The sequence below is a fragment of the Paroedura picta genome, chromosome 12, assembly GCF_049243985.1.
Source record: "Paroedura picta isolate Pp20150507F chromosome 12, Ppicta_v3.0, whole genome shotgun sequence".
In the NCBI taxonomy this organism is placed as follows: domain Eukaryota; kingdom Metazoa; phylum Chordata; class Lepidosauria; order Squamata; family Gekkonidae; genus Paroedura; species Paroedura picta.
Window position 1 is genome coordinate 52,811,925 of NC_135380.1, and position 22,006 is coordinate 52,833,930.

General features: G+C 47.8%; 1 protein-coding gene across 5 annotated transcripts in view; it reads left to right on the forward strand.

Moving 5' to 3' along the window:
- MED27 (mediator complex subunit 27) overlaps positions 1-22,006 on the forward strand; it is a 397,023-nt gene that overhangs the window by 222,638 nt on the left and 152,379 nt on the right. For 2 of the 5 annotated variants that reach the window (XM_077306395.1, XM_077306393.1), the window contains 2 exons: positions 470-547; positions 5,361-5,914. The exons of 2 other annotated variants lie outside the window; for them this stretch is intronic. In XM_077306395.1, coding sequence (XP_077162510.1) covers positions 470-547; positions 5,361-5,495 — 213 coding nt within the window. In that variant the 3' untranslated portion in view covers positions 5,496-5,914. One more of the 5 variants, XM_077306396.1, reaches the window with a different exon arrangement.

Sequence of the window (22,006 nt, forward strand, 5' to 3'; positions counted from 1 at the left end):
CTGCCCACTATGGCGGGTATTCTCTGCCCCTTGAGCTCCCTCATCCCACCACTGCCCAATTAAGCACTGGGGGGAGGGGGGTACCAGTATGTGTGTGGCTGTACAAGGTCATGACATCACTTTTAGGTGAGTCCTTCTCACCCCTTTTAGGTGGGTGCCCACTCTGGTTTTTGCTCTGGGGTTCCCGGGCAGTCCTGGCCATTGCAGAGGCATCGCTCCTGGTCACCCAGCCTGCAACTCTCTCATTCCTCCAGTCTCCTGTGAGACCTACGGATGATGGCCTCCAACCCTCTAGTTGGATCCTTGGAATAAATGAAGACCTTGAAGCCTCTTGATTTTGCTGCTCCAGGACGGAGGGGAGGCCAGGCGGGGGGGGGGGGTCCATACTGACAGACCAGCAGCTGCCAGTGAGCTTTGGAACTGCTAGATTTAAAGGAGAGTTTCCCCTTCTCTTGCCCCCTCCCCTCAGGTGACCGACCACGCCACTACTGCCCTGCTGCATTACCAGCTGCCCCAGATGCCCGACGTGGTGGTCAGGTCCTTTATGGTAAGTTGGCTTCCAGTCCTCCCAGCCAAGGGGAAACGGTCATTTTGTTTCTTGTGCTGTTTGGCCCCAATTCTATTCTGGAGCAGAAAAGACAGTCGTTAACTGTTTGTCATTAAAATATTCCATTGGAACTGGGAGATAGGCAAGACTTCTCGGGGGGGGGGGGTTGAAAACGTGAGCCAAAAGGACACACAGGATAGGGGCCCTTCTGAAAGACCTCCAGCCGCTCAAAGTGCGTGAAGGGATATTGGTAGTTCCAGGCAGATAAAGTTGAGGAGACCAGTGTGGGTTGTGTTTTATTCTTCCCAACTTTGAAATGGCTCCTAACACATATCAAAAGCAAAAAGTGTTGCTGGACGAACCGCCTGGGCTTTCTTAGCCATGCGGCCTGCAGAGGAGGCAAATCTGACTTGACTGGGCTCTGCTTGGCCTTGCAGAACCTGCCAGCTATGAATAGGTTTAGCAGAGACAGCCCCAGTCCTGGAGAATGAGCCCTCCACTCCCAAAGAACACACCCAGGCCACCAGGCGACCCCTGCTTGAAAACGAGTGTGCAGAGATGGAGGGGGGGAGGGCCTTTGCCCGAGCCATGGGTTTGTGCTGTTGATTCGCTAAAGCACCACCAATCACTTTTAAGAAAGCGAAGCCCAGGATGTTAATCCCAGGTGCCAATAACTGTGGGCATTCTGCCTGTCAGGTGTGCAATCTGGTTGACAGGGTGTACTGAAGTCCTAATTATCCAAACAAGGACAAAAGGCGACTTCCTTATTTTTTTAACCTCCGTTTTTTTTTCTAGAAAACCTTTTAAGCACACAATTTGACTTTGTGAATCTTTTCCCCCCCATTTTTTAAAAACACTGGCCATCAGATTGCAGAGGAGGGGGATTGGGTGATCTTAGCTAAGTCCCATGAAGTCAAAAGTCGTGAGAAGGGGGGGGGAGGGGGGGTTGCCTACATTACAGTTGTGCTGCTGGAGCTCTTTGCTCTGGTTCCTGGGCCCAGAAAAGTGTTCTGTTCTACTTAGGGGAAAGTTATTGACAGCCCAAGATTGAGAGAACGCTCAGATGAAGATAGAAGGCTTGGTGGTTTCCATAAATACGGCCGACCTCTTCTTCAGAGAACAATTTTCTCTTATCGACATAATTCAATAGGACTTCAGATGACAAGATTCATGAGCATCCTTCACGGCAAGAATCTGCTTGTCTTGGAGTTTTTTTAAAAGTTGCAGATCTCCTTGAGCTGGGAATTGAGTTATATAATGTCGCTTCTTACATAGGACAATTCGAACGACCTACTTAAGGGGCAAAACCTTTGCCTTGAAAGACCTTGCTTAGCTTTCCGTTTCCCCTTTTCCTCCCCTGCCTGCTGCATCCAAAGGCCGGAGGGCAGAAAACAGACTTTAAATGTAGCTCAAGAATAGAATTACTCTGTGACCCTTTCTGTTGGGGTCCCGGGGCATCTGTGTGTTTAGACGGGGACGTTTCCCCATCGCATACAGTAGGAGGGAGGGGATGCTGTTCAGAGCAGAAAGCAGCAGGGGGGTGGGGGGTGGAAACTTCCTGAGCCGCAGTCTGACTTCCTTACTGGCTTTCACCCCTAGACAGATGCTTTTTTCCTTTGCTTACATTCAGTGCTGGAAGTGAGCTTGGCCGGGAAGAAACACCTGCAGGGAGTATCCTTCTTCTCACCTGTGGCTTGGATCGTGTTGGATTTAAGCCAGCGCGTATTCACCTGTCATACCACGTTGGGCTTCCAGCGCCTCTTCACACAACATTTTCCTATAGAGATTTCCATAAGTAAAGAAAATACTGCGACAGTGACACATGTCCCCAAGCCGAGTCCAAGGCCTGAAATGCTGCTGCTCTGGTTCACATAAAAATAAGGAGCCTGTCATGCCCGATGGTGGTTTGGTAGCTAGTTACTGAGTTAGGGAGCAAGATAAAGTAGACCTCCAGAGGGACCAGTCTAAAGGTCCTGTGGGATGCTTACAGCAAGACTCAAGAGCAGGGGGACTATAAAAGTTCAAGTTCAGCAACACCGGCAAAGTTTAATTCTGGGCATAAACTTTTGTGTGCTTCAGATACGGCAAAACAGACTTTGCGAACCATGACATATAGGAAGTGCTAATTAGAGTCAAGATGCATAAGTAACTGAACGATAAGAATAGCTGAGATTGGATTAAAGCAGTTAGTAAAAGCTGTGGATATATAGCGATATTAATATTAGGAGACGAGCCTAATGCTGGGAGCGATCGAGGGCAAAGGAAGAAGGGGACGACAGAGAATGAGGTGGATGGATGGAGTCACTGAAGCAGTCAGTGCAAACTTAAATAGACTCCGGGGAATGGTGGAGGACAGGAAGGCCTGGAGGATCATTGTCCATGAGGTCACGATGGGTTGGACACGACTTCGCACCTAACAACAACAAATATTAGTAGTCCCCTACAAATTTGGATATTCTGCAACCAGTTGGGGATTGAACTATAAACCCAGGACAATATAAGAGACTAAGTTACTTCCAACAGTCATAAAAACATTATTAGAGAAGACTGAGTTATTACAATATATTGAGAATTCACTGATGAAGATATTGAAAATGGACTATACCTGGGAATTCGTTTTGAAATGAACTTTAAATCACTTTGCCCTCACCCTCGCCTGCTGATGGGTCTTCACCTGTTGTTGTTGTTGTTGTTGTTTTTAAGTTCACAGAACCAGCATTTCTGTCCGATGGCTGTCTAGCCTCTGCTTAAAAACTCCTCAGTTATCCGGCTCCTCCCCACTGCACTGCGGTGGCCACAGACCTCTCTCTGGGAGAGTGCGAAGGCGCCCCTGGCCTGGCAGGCTGCTGTCGACATCCTGGGCGGGAGGGGCTGCCAGTGTGCCCTCTCTTGCACTCGGCGCCAATCCTGGGCGGCTGTCCTTTCTTTCGCCACATGATCTGGTTTCCCGCTGTGGAATTTTTTGCCGTCCCACGAGAATTTGGATCAAGGGGGAGCCGGACGGTAGCTTTTGCCCTGAGCACTTCCTCCAGCATCTTTCCTGACATTAAGTGGATTTGTGAAGGAAAACCAAACAAGCACCCTCTTCGGAATGCAATCGGGGTGGGTTGAGGGGCGGGACAGCATTGTGTCTCCAATAATAATAATAGCCCTGTTTTTTTCTTTCTTGGGCAGGAAAAGCAATTTATAAGGAATTAAAATAGAATTCCAAATGCATGCCTGCTATTTGGGTCCTGTTAAATTAAAGCACCACGATATTTTGGGGTCCTCCCACATTTGCAGGACGCCGCAGCTGAAAGGGTTTAGGGAACCCTGTGCCGGGATCAGACATCCACAGTGACAAATATGGCTGTTTTTCCTACAGGCAACAGGATCACAGAGGCCCCAGTGACATAAGCACATGGGCATAGGAAGGTCCTGGCCTTGTAATATTGCAGAATAGCTTCCATTTTAAACGGTGCAAAATAGCAGTTTCTGCTTTCTGTGATAAGCAGTGAGCTAATGAGCATCTAGGTTTAAGCCCGTTTCACAATAGATTTTCTTCAGAGATCCTGCTTATCCTTACCATAGGTCCTCTATATATTTTCGAAATGCCCACCTGGGAAGTCCTGTCCGGGTGCTGTCCAGGTGCTGTCCGGCAGCTGACCCAGACAGGAGCTTTGCGGGGCTTGTCGGGATTGGGCCAGCCCATGGAGCACCCGCCTCCTTCAGCCGCATGCCCAGCCTCACTGCCAGAAGCTTCCTGGCCTGCAAAGAGGATGCATTGACGGCTCCCAGGGACCTCTGTCCTGGGGGAGGGGCTTCCTTCGCCCATTACCCCATGAAGGCTGCTGTGGGGCGGGGGAGGGGAGCTTTCCCTTCCCTTTGGCTCCCAGGGGGCTTCGGGAGCCAAGGGGGAGAGGACTGGGGGAGGGGAGCATTCCCTCCCCCTAGCCTTGCAAAGCCCCCTCCCCAGCTCACACAGCCTATGACAGGACTTTGCTGCCCAAAGGGAAGCCTTTCAAAGCCCAGTTTTAAAATGGGCTTTGATACAAGTATCTTAGATAGAGCACTCTCTGCCAGTCTTCAAGCTGTGTGGTGGACTCATCTGGAGACGCGGGTTTGATTCCCCACTCCTCCTCCTCCATATGCAGCCTGCTGGTTGCCCTTGGTCCAGTCACCGTCCTTTTAGGGCTGTTCTCACAGAGCAGTTGTCTGTTGTGGGGAGAGGAAGGGAAAGGAGTTTGCAGTCAGCTTTGGGACCCCTTCAGGTATAAAAACCACCTCTTGTTGGTTTTTTCTGACCTGGAACTCAACATGGTGTGTTTTGCTATAAGGTGGCCACACCCTCCCAGATGCAATGGCCCAGCTGGTTCCCCTTCTCTGCATGCTGGCTCTTGAACTAAGGCACAAGGAGCAGGCTCCAGTCTCTCGCATGGACACAGCTGTCTTAGAAGGTGCTCAAGTTGAATTCCGGTTCAGTTCAGCTGCACAGCCGTGGTCCGTGATAACACTTGAGCTGCCAATCCCACTTGCTGCTGCACGGCTGTCTGTTTGTGCAGCCGTGCCCGGAGAGCATGGGCAAAAGGAAGTCTCCCACGAGAGGACGGGCTGTCAGCTCTCGGTTGACCTTGTGGTTCCAGCCACGTTTCTCTTGCTCCCATCTGTTCCTCTGGGCTCAAGCCAAGGGACATCCCCCAGCCTGGGCACCATTGGCCTGACAAGAGCTGTGACTTTGGGAGTGCTCCGATTTCGTTTCCTCACCTTTGTGTGTGTTTTCTTGTGTTTCTCTCCCCCCCCCCACACACACACCCCTTTTCTCCTCCTCTTACAGACCTGGTTAAGGAGTTACATAAAGCTGTTCCAGGCTCCGTGCCAGCGCTGCGGAAAGTTCCTACAGGACGGTCTGCCCCCCACCTGGCGGGACTTTCGGACACTGGAGGCCTTCCATGACACATGTCGACAGTAGCCAGCCGCCCACAGGGGCCGATGGGAGTGTGCAGCGGGGGCGGATGTCGAGACGGATGGTGGGTCAGGCGGCAGAGGCCGGGCTTCTTTCCTGCCCTGCTCAGTGGCAGCGCTGGCATTGCCCATCTACCAGCCTCTGTCAAAAAGCAGCCCTGGGCTGCGCCAGAAGGGGCCAAAGGGCTGTTTTAGTTTAGCCAGGCCTTTGGTGAATGATGGAAGAGGGCCGTGGGGTGCTTGAAGCCCTTTGTCCCCTTTGGAAACATGGGACTTCCCAATGCAGAAGTGTCTCCGCTGGGATCAAGCCTCATCTTCACTGACCGGAAACATCCGATGCTTTTCAAGAGGACTGTACAGTACAGCTGTTGTCAGCATTTCATTTTTGTAAAATATGAATAAAAATCAACATTCAGTTCTGGCCTTCCCGGGTGTCCCTGCGTGCTGCTTTTTCCTTTCCACCCTGCTGTCTTTCTTTCCCAAATTGTGGTGCTTTGAAGTTGAAAATTGGCAGCAGTACATTTTCCTGTTGCAAGCGTGCTCATCCTTTTGTTCTGGAAAAAGTCACAGTGCTGTTTAAGCCTGGAATCTCAGAAGGCATCTCCGAGAAAGAGTACTTCTGGGGTAGCCCTGCCTCCGATGTAGTGCTTCAACGGCTACAGGTATCGCCCTCACTGTCCCACTGGAACATTCCTTCAGCATGCTATTGAATCTGCAAGGCAGGATCTGAGCTGACCTGGATGGGCCAGGCTGGCCCAATCTCAGGAGTTAAGCAGGGTTAGCCCTTGGACGGGAGACCACCCATCAAGTCCAGGCAAAGGCATCCTTTCATCTCTTGCCTTGAAAACCTAAGAGGCTGCCATACATTGGATGTCACTTTGGGGCATTTTCCATCCCCAAAAGGCAGCATCAGGAGGAAGAGCTAGACAGAAGGAAAAGGACTTGATATGAAAGCCAGAAGGAAAAGGACTTGATATGAAAGCCAGTCCCTCGCCGTTCTGTCTCAGGGCAGAAAGCTCAGGCTGGGGGGGCTGCCTCTTTCCCACCTAACTAGAATCGCAGAAACTTGGTGGGATAATACTCACAATTGGAATACAAAAATCAAAGGGTTCACTCTATTGAGAAGGGACAGACAAGAAAGTCAGGAAAGCTGACTTTCACAGACTTAAAGGTATGTTGCGTAGAGTCCCGTGGTCAGAAAGACTTCAAGAGATGGGAGTCCAAGAGGGCTGGGGGTTTCGTAAAAGTGAAATCATGAAGTCTCAATCACAAACAATTCCCTTGAGAAGAAAAGATGGAAGGAGCCTAAGGAAGCCAAGTTGGCTCCATAAGCAGTTGTCAAAAGATTTGAGGAATAAAAAAATCATTTAGGAAATGGAAGGAAGGCCTTATTACCAAGTATGAGTATAAACAAATTACCAATAACTGTAGGGGGAGTGTTAGAAAAGCTAAAGCTCAATATGAGCATAGGATAGCAAGAAATGCTAAACATAATTAGAAGGCTTATATTTCAAGCAAGAAAAAGAATAGGGACACCATAGGAACACTGCGAGGACAAGAAAGTGAAATTATAACATGATGAAGAGAGGGCTGAACTGCTTAACTCCTATTTCTCCTCGGTCTTCTCTTGTGAGGGAAATAGTGATCAATGTGGCAAAAACGTAACACAACACGGGGGACGGGAATGGTGGCCTAGGATCACTGTTGGAACGGTCCACAAACACCTAGTTTCTTTAAATGAAACAAAGTCTTCTGGGCCAGATGAACTGCATCCAAGGGTACTAAAAGAACTTGCAGATGTAATCTCTGAACCTCTGTCCATTCTTTTTGACACTTCTTGGAGAACAGGTGAGGTGCCAGACGATTGGAGATGGACAAATGTTGTCCCCATCTTCAAGAAAGGGGAAAAGGAGGATTCGGGTATTTATTGACCCGTCAGCTTGACATCTGTAGCTGGCAAAATTTTGGAAGAAATAATCAAACTCTCGGTCCTTGAGCAGCTGGAACTGAGAGCTGTGATTTCGAAGACTCAGCATGGGTTTCACATGATCAAGTCATGTCAGACCAGCCTTACCTCTTTTTTCGAGAAAGTGACTACCTTGCTGGATCAGGGGAATGCCGTGGACATAGTTTATCTGGATTTCAGTAAAGCTTTTGATAAGGTTCCACATGATATTCTTGTTCACAAGTTGGTAAAATGCAATATGGATCCTAATTCTGTCAGGTGGATCAATAACTGATTGACAAATCGTACCCAGAGAGTACTTGTTAATGGTTCAGCATCTTCTTGGAAAGGAGTGACAAGTGGAGTTCCCCAAGGATCTGTCCTGGGGCCTGTGTTGTTCAACATATTTATAAACTATTTGGATGAGGGATTAGAGGGGATACTTATTACATTTGCAGATGATACTAAACTGGGGGGGGGTAGCAAACACAACTGAGGACAGCAACAGAATACAGGATGATCTTGATAGGCTTGAGAAGTGAGCTAAACTGAATAAAAGGAAGTTCAATAGGGACAAATGTAAAGTTCTGCATTTAGGTAGGAAAAACCAAATACACCAATATAAGATGGGGAGATTCGTCTTGGCAGTAGCATGTGTGAAAAGGATCTAGGAGTCTTAGTAGACCATACATTGAACGTGAGTCAGCAGTGTGACTCATTGGCTAAAAAGGCAAATGGGATTTTGGGCTGTATCAAATGGAGTATCGTGTCCAGATCATGGGAGGTGATGGGACCGCTTTACTCTGCTCTGGTTCGGCCTCACTTGGAGTCCTGTGTTCAGTTTTGGGCACCCCAATTGAAGAGGGATGTTGACAAACTGGAATGTGTCCAGAGGAGGGCAACAAAGATGGTGAGGGGTTTGGAGACCAAGACATATGAAGAAAGGCTGGGGGAGCTTGGTCTGTTTAGCCTAGAGAGGAGACGACTGAGAGGGGATCTGATAACCGTCTTGAAATATTTAAAAGGGTGCCATATGGAGGATGGAGCAGAATTGTTCTCTCTTGCCCCAGAGGGACAGACCAGAACCAATGAGATGAAATTAATTCAAAAGAAATTACATCTCAACCTCCGGAAGAAGTTCCTGACAGTCAGAGCAGTTCCTCAGTGGAACAGGCTTCCTCGGGAAGTGGTGGGTTCTCCATCTTTGGACATTTTTAAACAGAGGCTGGATAGCCATCTGATGGAGAGGCTGACTCTGTGAAGGCTCAAGGGGGTGGCAGGTGACAGTAGATGAGCGATTGGGATGTGAGTGTCCTGCATAGTGCAGGGGGTTAGACTAGATGACCCAGGAGGTGCCTTCCAACTCTAGGATTCTATGATTCTGTGATCTTGGAATGCTTCTTTTCTCACTGCACTGTCTCCTTTCAATTTCACTGTCAAGCTTGTAGAAGTAGCTACAAGGTCAGCATTGCAGCCTGTTATATAGTCTGGATTGTCTCGTAGTTTGGCACCTGGTATTGTGTTTGAGGGGACTGATACGAGGCCTGGGAAAGGCAGGAGAATTTCGTGGATAAGAACTGTTGCTTGGCTGCACTGTTCAGATTTGGCTATGTGAGTCCTGGGAGATCTGGCCTGAATACACAATTCAACTTTCCTCAAGCGTTGTTTTTATTTCAAGCCTGTCATCCCTACACTTTCCAGTATTACCCTCCCCCTATCACCAAAAATACCGAGCATCACTTCCCCAGACATAGAACAGAAGAGAAGCCACTTTGGATCAGGCCAATGACCCACCCAGTCCAACACTCTGTATGACACGGTGGCCAAAGCCCAAGGGCCACCAGGGGGACCAGAAGTCCTGAAGCTCCAAGATGACAGGCCTTCCATGTCCCAGTCAGAGTGTTCCCTCTGCCCCTTGTGGCTAAGGGCCACTGGTCGACTTCTGCTCCAGAAGTTTATCCAGTCCCCTCTGGAAGCTGTCTGTGCTTGTGGCCGCCGCCCCTTCCCATGAGTCCCCCAAGTTAATTTCCCTGGCTTAGTGCCTCCAGGTGCGGAGGTTCCCCTCAGCCACTGTGGCTCGTAGCCACTGGTAGATTTAGTCTCTATGACGGGTGGGGAGAAGCATGGACCAAAAAGTATGCTGCTAACCCAGCTGTCTCCTCACAGGGCTCGCTGAGAGTCAGTGCGTTGTCATGGTTAAGAGTGGAATTACAATACAAAAAAAGAAAGGTTCACAATGAAAAATCAACAAAAGAAAACAGGGAACCTTTCCAAGGCAATATGTTTGTAACCAGGTTGTTCCTTCTGGTATATAAAAGGATGGTAAAAGAAATTGAAGTGAAATTCATTGTATACATTATTACAAACATATTGCCTTGGAATGGTTAAGAGTGGAAGCCTCAGCCTCCCATCTGGAGAACCCAGTTGGATTCCCCACTCCTCTATATGTGGCCTGATGGTGATCTTGGGCCAGTTCCAGTTCTCCCAGAGCTCTCTCAGCCTCACCCACCTCACAAGGTATCTGATGTGGGGAAAAGGTGTTTGTAAGCCACTTTGAGTGACATGAAGGAAAAGGTGTTTGTAAACCACTTTGAGTGACATGAAGCCTGCTGATTGAACTTGGGCCAGTCTCAGTTCTCTCACCTGCATCCCAGGGTGTCTTTTGTGAGGAGAGGAAAGGGAAAGCAATTGGAAGCCACTTTGAGACTCCTTTGTGTCATCAAACAGAGCCAGATTGGTGAGAGAGACAGCTTGATTAGGAGTCCCGACTTCTAATCTGGTGAGCCGAGTTTGATTCCCCGCTCCGCCACATGCAACCAGCTGATCTTGGGCTCGCCACAGCACTGATAGAGCTGTTCTGACGGAGCAGTAATCTCAGGGCTCTCTCAGCCTCTCCTCCCTCACAGGGTATCTGTTGTGGGGAGAGGAAAGGGAAGGCGACTGGAAGCCGCTTGGAGACTCTTTCGGGTAGAGAAAAGTGGCATACAAGAACCAACTCTTCTTCAGTGATCTCAGGGCTCTCTCAGCCTCATCTACCTCACAGGGTATCTGTTGTGGGGAGAGGAAAGGGTAAGCTGCTTTGAGCCTCCTTCGTGTAGGGAAAAGCGGCATATAAGAACCAACTCTTCTTCAGTAATCTCAGGGCTCTCTCAGACTCACCTCCCTCACAGGGTGTCTGTTGTGGGGAGAGGAAAGGGAAGGAGATTGGAAGCCGCTTTGAGACTCCTTCGGGAAGAGAAAAGTGGCATATAAGAACCAGCTCTTCTTTTTGCTGTTGGGACTGGGACTTAATTTGCTCACAAACAGTTCTAAATTGGTGACCATATTCCTCACCACTGAGTTGGCAGGCGATATAGAAACTACAAATGAATCGTCAATTCCTTTTGGTAACTCCAGTCCGAACAAAATGTACAGGAATTGTCCAGGCTATTTCAAATCATTAATGGATCTTTTTATTTCTTCATTTTATAATAATTCAAAACTTTGTAAATCATCCAAAATCATAAATCACAACCAAAATGGGTTCCTAGGTAAATAATATCCCGTTTTCCCAAACTTCCTCAGTGATTGTGATCCTATTAAAATAATAATGATATAATAAATAATATAACCAAAATCGCCTCCAATTACCACCTAATTACAGCATTTAAGAATCAAAACGTACCTACGTATTTTCTTAATGTTTTCGCTGCTCCCTATTAATTATCCCCTGGGCTCTCCACTCATCATGCTTCTAAGTCTTAATTAACTTGACCTAACCACTATCAGTGACCACTAAAGTCACAGCTGTCTAATGCAAGAAGTGTAGCTCATTAGTCACAGGAGACGTGCCTAGCCCCATTCCAAATTCAAGCTGTTTGGCTCCAGTGTATCCCAGTTAAAGATACAGAAGCATTCACGCTGTAATAAACTTTGTTGTATGTTGCTCCCCATAAAAGCATCTCTCTTCCTTGTTTCTAGTCCAAAGAACTTAAAACCTTCTGTGTTGTGTCCTGCTTCCATCCAATGTTTAGCAGGGAGAATCCCTGATGTTATTTCTTATTTTACATCTACGTTCCATGATCCTGGTTTTAAGTGGTCTAGTGATCATGCCTATGTCACTCAAATTGCATTGACATCTTATCATGCAAATTACATTCTTAGTTTGACACGTGATAAAATCTCTTATATTTATACAAAAATCATTGGAATGTTTATAGAATTCAATCTCCCACATATATTTGCACATGGTGCAGTTACCACATTTATGATTCCCCTTGGGTAAATTGTCACTGCGTTGCCTCCTTGATCTCAATAATTCTTTAATATTTCTACCCCTTTTCCATGCTATCAAATTTATCTCCACCCAGGGATCTCATGAGATCTACACCTTTGAGAAAATAGTACTAAGAGAAATTAAGAATTTAGAGTTACAACACAAACATTACAAAAACAATCTAACCAGGGCAGAATTTCAAGCCCTGAAAACACTACAAAATTATCAGAATATTATTATTAGACAAGCTGATAAGGGTGGAGGCATTGTTGTCATGGATAAGTGTGAATATCATGGGAGGTAATGAGACAATTGTCAAATGAAGAACATTATAAAATAATTGATTGGCAAAGAGTTACTTCTACATCTAGACTCATTAAAATAGTTGTCCAGGAAGGTTTGTGTTTGGATTACATTCAGAATTCCTTTTGAAATCTGTTTACAAAGTGCCACATGTTTATATTCTATCCAAAATCTATAAGAAGGTTGCCCCAGTACCAGGGAGGCCTATTTTGGCACAGTGTGGCTCAGCTTTGGAACCAGGAGCCAAATTTTTGGACTTTCATTTAAAGGCATTACTACTAACTAATAATAACAGTTTACTTAGGGATACTACACATTTTATTAACAGGATTAACACAGTGAGGGTTCCACCAAGGTCTGTTTTAATGACAGATATAAATGCTCTAAATAACCATATAAATGGTTGTGATTTATGATTTTGGATGATTTACAAAGTTTTGAATTATTATAAAATGAAGAAATAAAAAGATCCAGTACTGATTTGAACAATTCCTATACATTTTGTTTGGACAGGTGATACAGAAAACCAAGGCTCCAGGAGGAACTTTCTAAATTTGGTGAATGGGCAAGAAAATGGCCAATGAAATGCAGACACACTGGGACAAACAAACAAAAACCCCAACTTTAAGTATATGCTGGTGGGTGCTGAGCTTGCTGAAACTAAGAAAGGAAAAGACCTCGGGGGTCGTGGGGGGGGAGCTCAGTGCAAAGGTCAACTCAGCATGTGGCAGCAATGAAAAAAGGCAACTTCTGTGCTGGAAACGGATTGGAAAATGAAAACAGACGATTTTATAATGCCCCGTAGAGAGCTCTGGGGCTCTATAGTTGAACATTGTGTGCCTCTCTGGTTGGCACATATCTCCAAAAAGTTTGCAGAGCTGGAAGAAGTACAACAGAGGGCAACCAAGATGAGTAAGGGCTATGAGTGTTTTAGGAATCAGGAATGGTTGATGAGTCCAAAAAAAAAAGACTATGAAGGACAGCCGTGATAGACATTTACCATATGGAGTGGAGACAGGAACTGGGGAGAAATTTTCCTCCATATAGAATCATGGAATCATAGAATCATAGAGTTGGAGGGGACCTCATGGGTCCAACCCCTTGCATTATTCAGGACATTCACAACCCTATCGCTCATCTACTGTAACCTGTCACCCCCTTGAACTTTCACAGAACCAGCCTCTCCATCAGATGGCTCTCCAGCCTCTGTTTAAAAATTTCCAAAGATGGAGAACCCACCACCTCCCGAGGAAACCTGTTCCACTGAGAAACTGCTCTAACTGTCAGGAACTTCTTCTGGAGATTGAGATGGAATTTCTTTTGCATTAATTTCATCCCATTGGTTCTGGTCTGTCCCTCTGGGGCAAGAGAGAACAATTCTGCTCCATCCTCCACATGGCACCCTTTTGTTTGTTTGTTATATTTACATATCACCCTTCCCGAAGGCTCAGGGCGGTTTACAGGGTAGAGGAAAAAAATAAAAATAACATATGGTAACAGGTGATAACAATAACATTATAACATTTTAAATACTTGAAGATGGTTATCAGATCCCCTCTCAGTCGTCTCCTGTCTAGGCTAAACAGACCAAGCTCCCCCAACCTTTCTTCATATGTCTTGGTCTCCAAACCCCTCACCATCTTTGTTGCCCTCCTCTGGACACATTCCAGTTTGTCAACATCTCTCTTAGAATCATAGAATCATAGAGTTGGAGGGGGCCATACAGGCCATCTAGTCCAACCCCCTGCTCTACGCAGGATCAGCCCTAAGCATCCTAAAGCATCCAAGAAAAGTGTGTATCCAACCTTCGCTTGAAGACTGCCAGTGAGGGGGAGCTCACCACCTCCTTAGGCAGCCTATTCCACTGCTGAACTACTTTGATTGTGAAAATTTCCCCCCTGATATCTAGCCTATATCGTTGTACTTGTAGTTTAAACCCATTACTGCGCGTCCTCTCCTCTGCAGCCAATGGGAACAACATCCTGCCCTCCTCCAAATGACAACCTTTCAAATACTTAAAGACGGCTATCATGTCCCCTCTCAACCTCCTTTTCTCCAGGCTGAACATTCTCAAGTCCCTCAACCTATCTTCATAGGGCTTGGTCCCTTGGCCCCAGATCATCCTCGTCGCTCTCCTCTGTACCCTTTCAATTTTATCTACGTCCTTCTTGAAGGCCCATTATGCACAGCCACCGAAACAGCAATTTCAGGTCACATGGAAAACGCAGAGGGGGAAGACGCGACGCATACCAGTTATGTACGGGGCGGGGCGCAACGGCGGCAAAACCCAGAGTAACTGATTATGCACGCAGCGATCCGGGCGCCGCTTCTGGTTGCACCCTGGTCACCCGGAAGCTGCGCTTTCTTCCGCGTTTCAATGACGCGGCTTTTTCGGCGGCATGCACCGAAGCTGCGGCCGGTTGCAGCCGGCTCCGTGCGTTATTGGTGATTTTAGTCGCCGCTATTCCACCCCGAATGTGCGTTATTTCCCCTGTGCATAATGGGTCGAAGTGAGGCCTCCAGAACTGCACACAGTACTCCAGGTGTGGTCTGACCAGCGCCGTATACAATGGGACTATGACATCTTGTGATTTTGATGTGATGCCCCTGTTGATACAGCCCAAAATGGTATTTGCCTTTTTTACCGCTGCATCACACTGCCTGCTCATGTTTAGTTTACAATCCACAAGTACCTCAATGACCCATTATGCACGGGGGTTTTAGCGCACATTCGGGGTGGAATGGCGGCGACTAAAATCACCGATAACGCACGGAGCCGGCTGCAACCGGCCGCAGCTTCGGTGCATGCCGCCGAAAAAGCCGCGTCAGTGAAACGCGGAAGAAAGCGCAGCTTCCGGGTGACCGGGGCGCAACCAGAAGCGGCGCCCGGATCGCTGCGTGCATAATCGGTTACTCTGGGTTTTGCCACCATCGCGCCCCGCCCCGTACATAACCGGTATGCGTCGCGTCTTCCCCCTCCGCGTTTTCCATGTGACCCGAAATCGCCGTTTCGGTGGCCGTGCATAATGGGCCAAGGTCTCGCTCACACACAGTGTTACCTAGAAGCGTATCCCCCATCCAGTAGGCATGCTTTTCATTTTTCTGACCCAGATGCAGAACTTTACACTTATCTTTATTAAATTGCATCTTGTTCTCATTTGCCCATTTTTCCATTGTGTTCAGATCTCATTGAACTCTGTCTCTATCTTCCGGAGTATTTGCCAGTCCTCCCAATTTGGTGTCATCTGCAAACTTGATGAGTAGTCCCTCCACCCCCTCATCTAGATCATTAATAAATATGTTAAAAAGTACCGGGCCGAGCCCCGAGCCCTGAGGTACCCCGCTACTCACCTCCCTCCTGTCTGATGAAACACCATTGACAACAACTCTTTGAGTGCGGTTCTCTAACCAATTCCCTATCCACCTAACTATCTGAAAATCCAGATTGCAGTCCTTCAATTTATCCATCAGGACGTCATGAGGAACCTTGTCAAAAGCTTTACTAAAATCCAAGTAAATGACATCCTTCAACTGGGGTGCCCAAAACTGAAAACAGGACTCCAAGTGAGGGCGAACCAGAGGTCCTGTTCCATTTTGCTAGAGTTCAGAGGTGCACAACAGGCAATGCCAAACCTTCAGAAGCCAGTGAGGTTCCTTGCTCTTATTTCATCCGTTGGGGACACCTTGTGGAGGTCCTTTCCTGACCCCCATCACTAGGCAAAATGTATTGATCCAAATATTGAAAATGGTGAACGTAGACGAAATAAGAGAATTGCAGATCAGCATAATTTTCAGTTTTGTCACATAATTTCAACAATGATTCCCAAAGTGGTGGCTGTGGGTGCCAGCCCACTCCCTGCCTGGCGCCCGCTGGATGTTTTCCGAAAGGAGGTGGGGCTATTGACCAGCAGGGTTGTAGATCTTTCATGCTGTTCAGGTTTTTAGAAGCCTGCTTCTGCAGTCGCTGCTTCCACCACACAAAGATCTTCACAGAGTGACAAGGTAAGCTGTGCAGAGACCAGAGTTACTATCACAGTCATCTCACTCCTTGACAGCCTGTGGTTCTTACTTACTTACTTACTTACTTACTTACTTACTTACTTACTTACTTTCTTTCTTTCTTTTTTTCTTTCTTTCTTTCTTTCTTTCTTTCTTTCTTTCTTTCTTTCTTTCGGCCCAGCCATCTCTGGGGGGCGTACAGCTTGTGGCTGCCATTTTGCGGCTGGCTCCACCCCCCGTGGCAGCTTTTTTGTAGTTGCTTCTGCCATCTTGCATCAGAATTCCAAAGATGGTGGGGACTCTGGAAGGAGTTTATCTATAGCGTGTGTGTGTGTCATTCCACGCAATCCTGAGTTTTACTTCCTAATCTGATGACCTTGCGGCAGTGTGCATAGGAGTGCATTTCAGTGCAGAGGTGATAAAGCCAGACAGTGATGCCACCCAAATGGCAGAGGCCAGAGGGCAGCTTCATCCGATGCTCTGCTTCCAAAGGACAGCAACGCATTATTCCAGGCACAGTCTGGCAAGAAACCCCACCGGGGGGGGGGGGGGGCAGCCTTGACACAGGAAACCCAGCAGAGGCCCAGATTTGCTTAAACACATGAAGGTGGCTCTTGATTAACTTGAGGTGCTTTGGGAAACCCGGACCCAGTGTGCGGTGCATGTTGCAACTCCTGCCTGCTTGGAGCATGAGTGCACATGTGCTCCCACCCCAAGCCAGTTTAATTTTGCTACTGATATTGGACAGATGTAACAGGCTGGCTTTTTAATTTTCTGCTCCTGGGTTTCCCTTCTCTCCTCATGCATTTTTCATAGAGACTTGCAGCTCCTTCCCTGGGTGGCCTGAGCACAATATTGATCGACTGATTAAGCCATCTAGCCATGGCAAACAACTTTTAATTTTCTAACCAACGGCCTTTTGGTTTCTTCTCTTACACTCGGTGCCCTTTTGTTTTTTGTGTTTTTCCCCATTTAAATAATTCTTTAAAGTCAGACAGCCCATCCAATGCAAATAAAAACGTCATCCTTGATCCTGAATGGCCTGCCTCGATTCAGCATGTTTTGCTGCCTCTATAGAAAAGAAGAAAAACCCGAAACTTGTTGTGTGTATTGTGGAAACACCCGGAATTTACACTCCCTCTAGTGCAGGCTTATGTAACCTTTTGACTATGGAGGAGCCCCTGAATTAATTTTTCAGGTTTCAAGTTGGCCACGCCTCCAGAAGTGACATCATCGCTGGTGCTAACGGGCAGGCTCAAAAAGGAATGCGGGTGGGGGGGGGGGGAGAGACAGGAGGCGGTTTAAGGCAGGAATAGGTGCGTAGACTGCACCGCTGGGGAGGCGGGACGGGGATTGGCCAGTTCCCTTGCTTGTGGCTGAGTCCAGTAAGGCAGGAGAGGAAAGGCCACAGGTCCCCTCCAGAGCTCCATGGATCCCTGGGGGTCCACAGGCCCCTGGTTGGGAATCGCTGCTCTAGTGTGATGCCATGCCCTTGAAGGTTTAACTTCGTTCATCCCATTGGCAAACCGTTCAGCTGGTCTAAACAGCCTCACAGGATAGTTATGAGAGTAAAATGGGGACAGACCCCATCGGCATATTCTTTGGGGGGGGGGGGATGTGACATGAAGGCATTGCTGAAGAATCCTAACGGTGCAGCCCTCAGCAGCATTACGCCCTTCTAAACACCTTGATTCAGTGTAGTGTGGAGTAGTGGTTAGAGAGTGGCAGACTCTCGTCTGGAGAACCAAGTTGTTTCCCCACTCCACCACGTGCAGCCAGCTGGGTGACCTTGGGCCAGTCATAGTTTTCCTTGAGCTGTTCTCTCAGACCTCACAGCCCTACGTACCTCACAGGTGTCTGGAGTGGGGAAAGGGAGGGGAAAATGTTTGTAAGCTGCTTTAGAACTCAGAGTGGTGAAAAATGGGGTATAAAATCCTCCTTCTCCTTCGCCTCCAATTCTGTTTAGGATTGGACAGTTGGGGTGCATGCCATTATTCCTTCATTTTGGGCGATTTCTAAGCCACCATTCCACTCAAATAAGGTCCCTGGGTTGGCCAGTTACCAGGCTGTTCTCTCCCATCCACATGCTGTTTCTCAGTTGTTCTTAATGACACACTAGTGTGAAAGGAGGTCTTGCGAAGACCCCTTAGCAACATGTCTCGGTGCTCCCTGAGCAGTAGGGCACATCCCTCCCTCAGGGAATCCCTGGCCCAGCTTGCTTTGGTCTTCACGGAAACAGAATCATCAGAGCCGCGCCTGACTCTTGTCTCTTCAGCAACTCCAGCTGCGGAGAACCTTCCTGGGTCCAACGTGCCCAGCCTCACCCTAGATCCTGTGCCGTGGTTGCCCCCCTGGGATGTGACCCGTTGGAGGGGTGGTTACTAGGCAACGTGCCCACCATGCCTTGGTTCCTTTTCAGAGGTTCCCAATTGATAAACGAAGGTCCCTTCCCACAAGGACCTTACGATCGAACATAATTCTTATTTATTCTATGATTTATTTGATTGTTATGCCACCCCTATGCACACCATAGAAAATGCAGTCATATAACGTGAAATCCATTTTTAAATGAGTTAAATTTAAATTAACATACACATTAAAAACAGTAACAAAACAGTATCAAGCACTGAACAAAATGGCTGTAACTTTCTGTGGGTCTCCCGTACTCCTATTGGGGGGCGGGGCTGAGTTGGGGGGGCTGATAGGGCACTTGAAAGGGAGAAGGAAGGAGTGTGGGAAGGGTTTGTTTCTACACATTCAGTGGCAGCCACAGGCCCTCTCCTGGACATCTTCCCACGTATTGGAGCCCACTATGACCGGCACAGAACTCAGCAGTTTGCCCACTCCCAATCTTGCCTCCAGTTTGAGTTTTGATTCCAGCAGCTGAACCTTGGCTTTAGTGGCTGGGTGGACATTAGCCAGCAATCTCCTTTCTGTACCCCTAGAACTGCAGTTCCCCCACCATTCGTGCACTGGGTGAAGATCAAACACATCAGAAGGGGCTGGCAGATGTGCCTGGGAGGCGGTGCCATCTTCCAATTCTCTCAACCGTCCCTCTGGCTCGTTGGGTCTTTTCTTTTCTCCCTCCCTCCCCAGCCTGGGTTAAATACAATTTCCTCTGGAAGATGCTTTAAATTCCCCCAGCAGCTGTGCAGTTGGCTGGAGAGAAATCTCTCCCCCACCTATTTTCAGTATTCACCAGGTATCCTTCAGAACAAATGATTCTTCAAAAGGAAATGAAAAAAGGAGGAGGGGAAGGGGCTGTTTTAATTTGCCCATCTGGATCACACAAGTGCATTCTATCACAGCAAAGAAGTGGAAGGCAGCCTGGGAGTCCACAAAAGCTGCATTCGAGGGGACCACAGCTGCCCCCCTCGCTGCATCCTAGGGGTGCCGAGAATGACTTTCAGGAAATGCCCTTTCATTTGAATCGGGGGCAATAGGTAGGTGTCCTGGTTAGGAGTACAGACTTCTAATCTGGCAAGCCGGGTTCAATTCTGTGCTCCCCCACATGCAGCCAGCTGGGTGGCCTTGGGCTCGCGACAGCACTGATAAAGCTGTTCTGACCGGGCAGTGATATCAGGGCTCTCTCAGCCTCACCCACCCCACAGGGTGTCTGTTGTGGGGAGAGGAAGGGGAAGGTGACTGTAAGCCGCTTTGAGCCTCCTTCGGGTAGAGAAAAGCAGCATATAAGAACCAACTCTTCTTCAGTAATATTGGGGCCCATTCCGTACAAGGACCAATGTTGCCAATTGGTTCCTGAAAGCGGAAACGCTATTTTAAAAAGTGCAATCTCGGCGTTACGCATACTTGCCTTTGTAGTGGAATCCAGGAGCGTTTCAATCCTTCAAGAGAAAAGCGGCATATAAGAACCAAATCTTCTTTTCCAGCCCCCTTGGGTTTAAAAAGAAAAATAGGAAAAAAATCTTGTGATATTTTTGCTAATGGGGGGAGGTAACCAGGTTGGCTCCAGCCCATTTTTGGCCCCCCTTTTCATTGGGCAGAAAGCAGTGGAAACAAAGGTGATGCACTCTGGAATCTTCTTCTTCTTCTTCTCTGACCCTCCATTACCTATAGGCCAACTCTTGCGTAAAAGAGCCTGAAGCCGCTGCCTCTGGGTTTGGGACACTGAAGTTCTGGTTTCTTTGCAGGAGTTGTCATTTGTCACTATGGGATTTTCATGCCGCCCACTTTCATGGCTGGCATGCCTGGTTTCATTTTCTTCTTTTATGCCATTTTTACATTATGTGCTATTTATATGCACTAGGCAAAGAAAAAAAGGAGGTTTAAAATTGCACCTATTTAATAGACAAAATCCAGCACACCAGAAGGGAAAATGGCCCTCAAAGACATTAATTTCAGAAAGGAGAAGGAAAACCTGGGGTCCTCCTGAGACATAACACTGCAAAATCCAATCACTGTCCTCAGACTGTGCCCGAGAGCACCAAATTTGACGGTGCAAAAGAAGGTCAGAAGTGCCCTGCTGCATTCGACCCGCTGTCTCTCTCGTCCAGCATGCTGTTCTACTCAAAGGAAGCTCTGAAGCCAAGACCTTCCCTGATGTGACCTCCTAGCACTGCCCTTTTGAGGGCGGCTTCCCTCGTTCGCTGTGGCCCAAAGCCCTGAGGAAGCTCCCTGTCCTCCTCTTAAAGCCACCCAGGCCTGTTGGCACCACAGCCTCCGCTAGGGGTGAATTCCACTGGTTTTCGAGTAGGGCTTTCACCACCAGGACTGCCTTTCCATTCCTCAAGGGAGCTTCGAGGCTGCACTGCTGCTCCTTGCCTCAGGCACATTGGATGGCCCACAGGGGTCAGTGTGCTTCCCTGATTCACCTGCCTGCAAACCTGACTCTTCCTAAGCCCACCGCTTTTCCAGTGGGATGCTCTGGTACCACCTCACTCTGCATTGCAAGCCCTGCCTGTGGTCTTCTGACCCCTTGGCCACTGCCCGGTGCTCAGCCTAGCCAGGTACCTACATGCATCACGGTGTAGGGACCATGAGCTAAGCCGTTATGTTTGCTTTTTAAAAATGTTTTGCCTCATTTGTTCACTCTTCCTTTTGTTTGGGCTTAACGTTGATCGGTAGAGGCCGGGGATCCTCCGACCAGACCCCTGACAGCCAAACTTTGTCTTCCTGCACTACTATCAGTTTGCCACAAGAGGGATCTCCTGAGGCTGCATGTGCTGCTTCTGGGTGCCACCAGTGCTGCTCCTGGCCAGGAGGAGGTACTGCAACATATGTCTGGAAATGCCGACTCTGAATCCTATTGGCTGATTAGCGTATCACTTGACACAAGGGACCAATGGTGTTTCATCTCAGCCTGTAAACATGTGCATCTCTTCTGTGTCCTTTGTTCAAGCTCTTTGCCTTCTGGGTAGCAATGCCAAAGCATCAGCCTACTGCCCTGCATTCTGCTCAAATGGCAGAACTCCCACCGGCTCTCCTGAGTCCCCAAAATGCAGCATTGTGGTCGGCCCCTCTCTGTCATTCTCTCTCTCAACTGTGGGTATACGTTTTACATGAATCATGAATCACTTCAGAAAAGAAATCAATAATGCCTCACCCAAGTTACCAGAAGCGTGGGAAATGCTTCTTCATAAATAAGGCCAAAGTGGACAAAGGGCTTCACCCTCGTCTGCTGGGCATCCAAAAATGTTTGTCGGTTTCTGTTTCCAGATGTGGTAGACCCCCCCCCCGCCCGCATTGACGCAAAATGTTATTGGGTGGAGGGTGTTTGGGCCTGGACAGGAAAAACCATTTGGGAGGTAAAGTAATTTAGAACGGACTGAAGGCGCCATAACTCACAGGATTTCTTTGAGTCTCCCATGGCCAAAACACAAACAGCTCTTCAGTTTCCACTTTTTAATAATTGCATCCATTTAGTAATTGTGTTCATTTTTTAAAAAAAAAGTTTAGAGGGAAAGATTAAAGGGGGTCATGATGAATGCTTTATAAAATGAGGAATGTTGTAGAGAGCACAGAGAGAAATGTTGCTGCTTCTCTCAGAGTAAAGCTA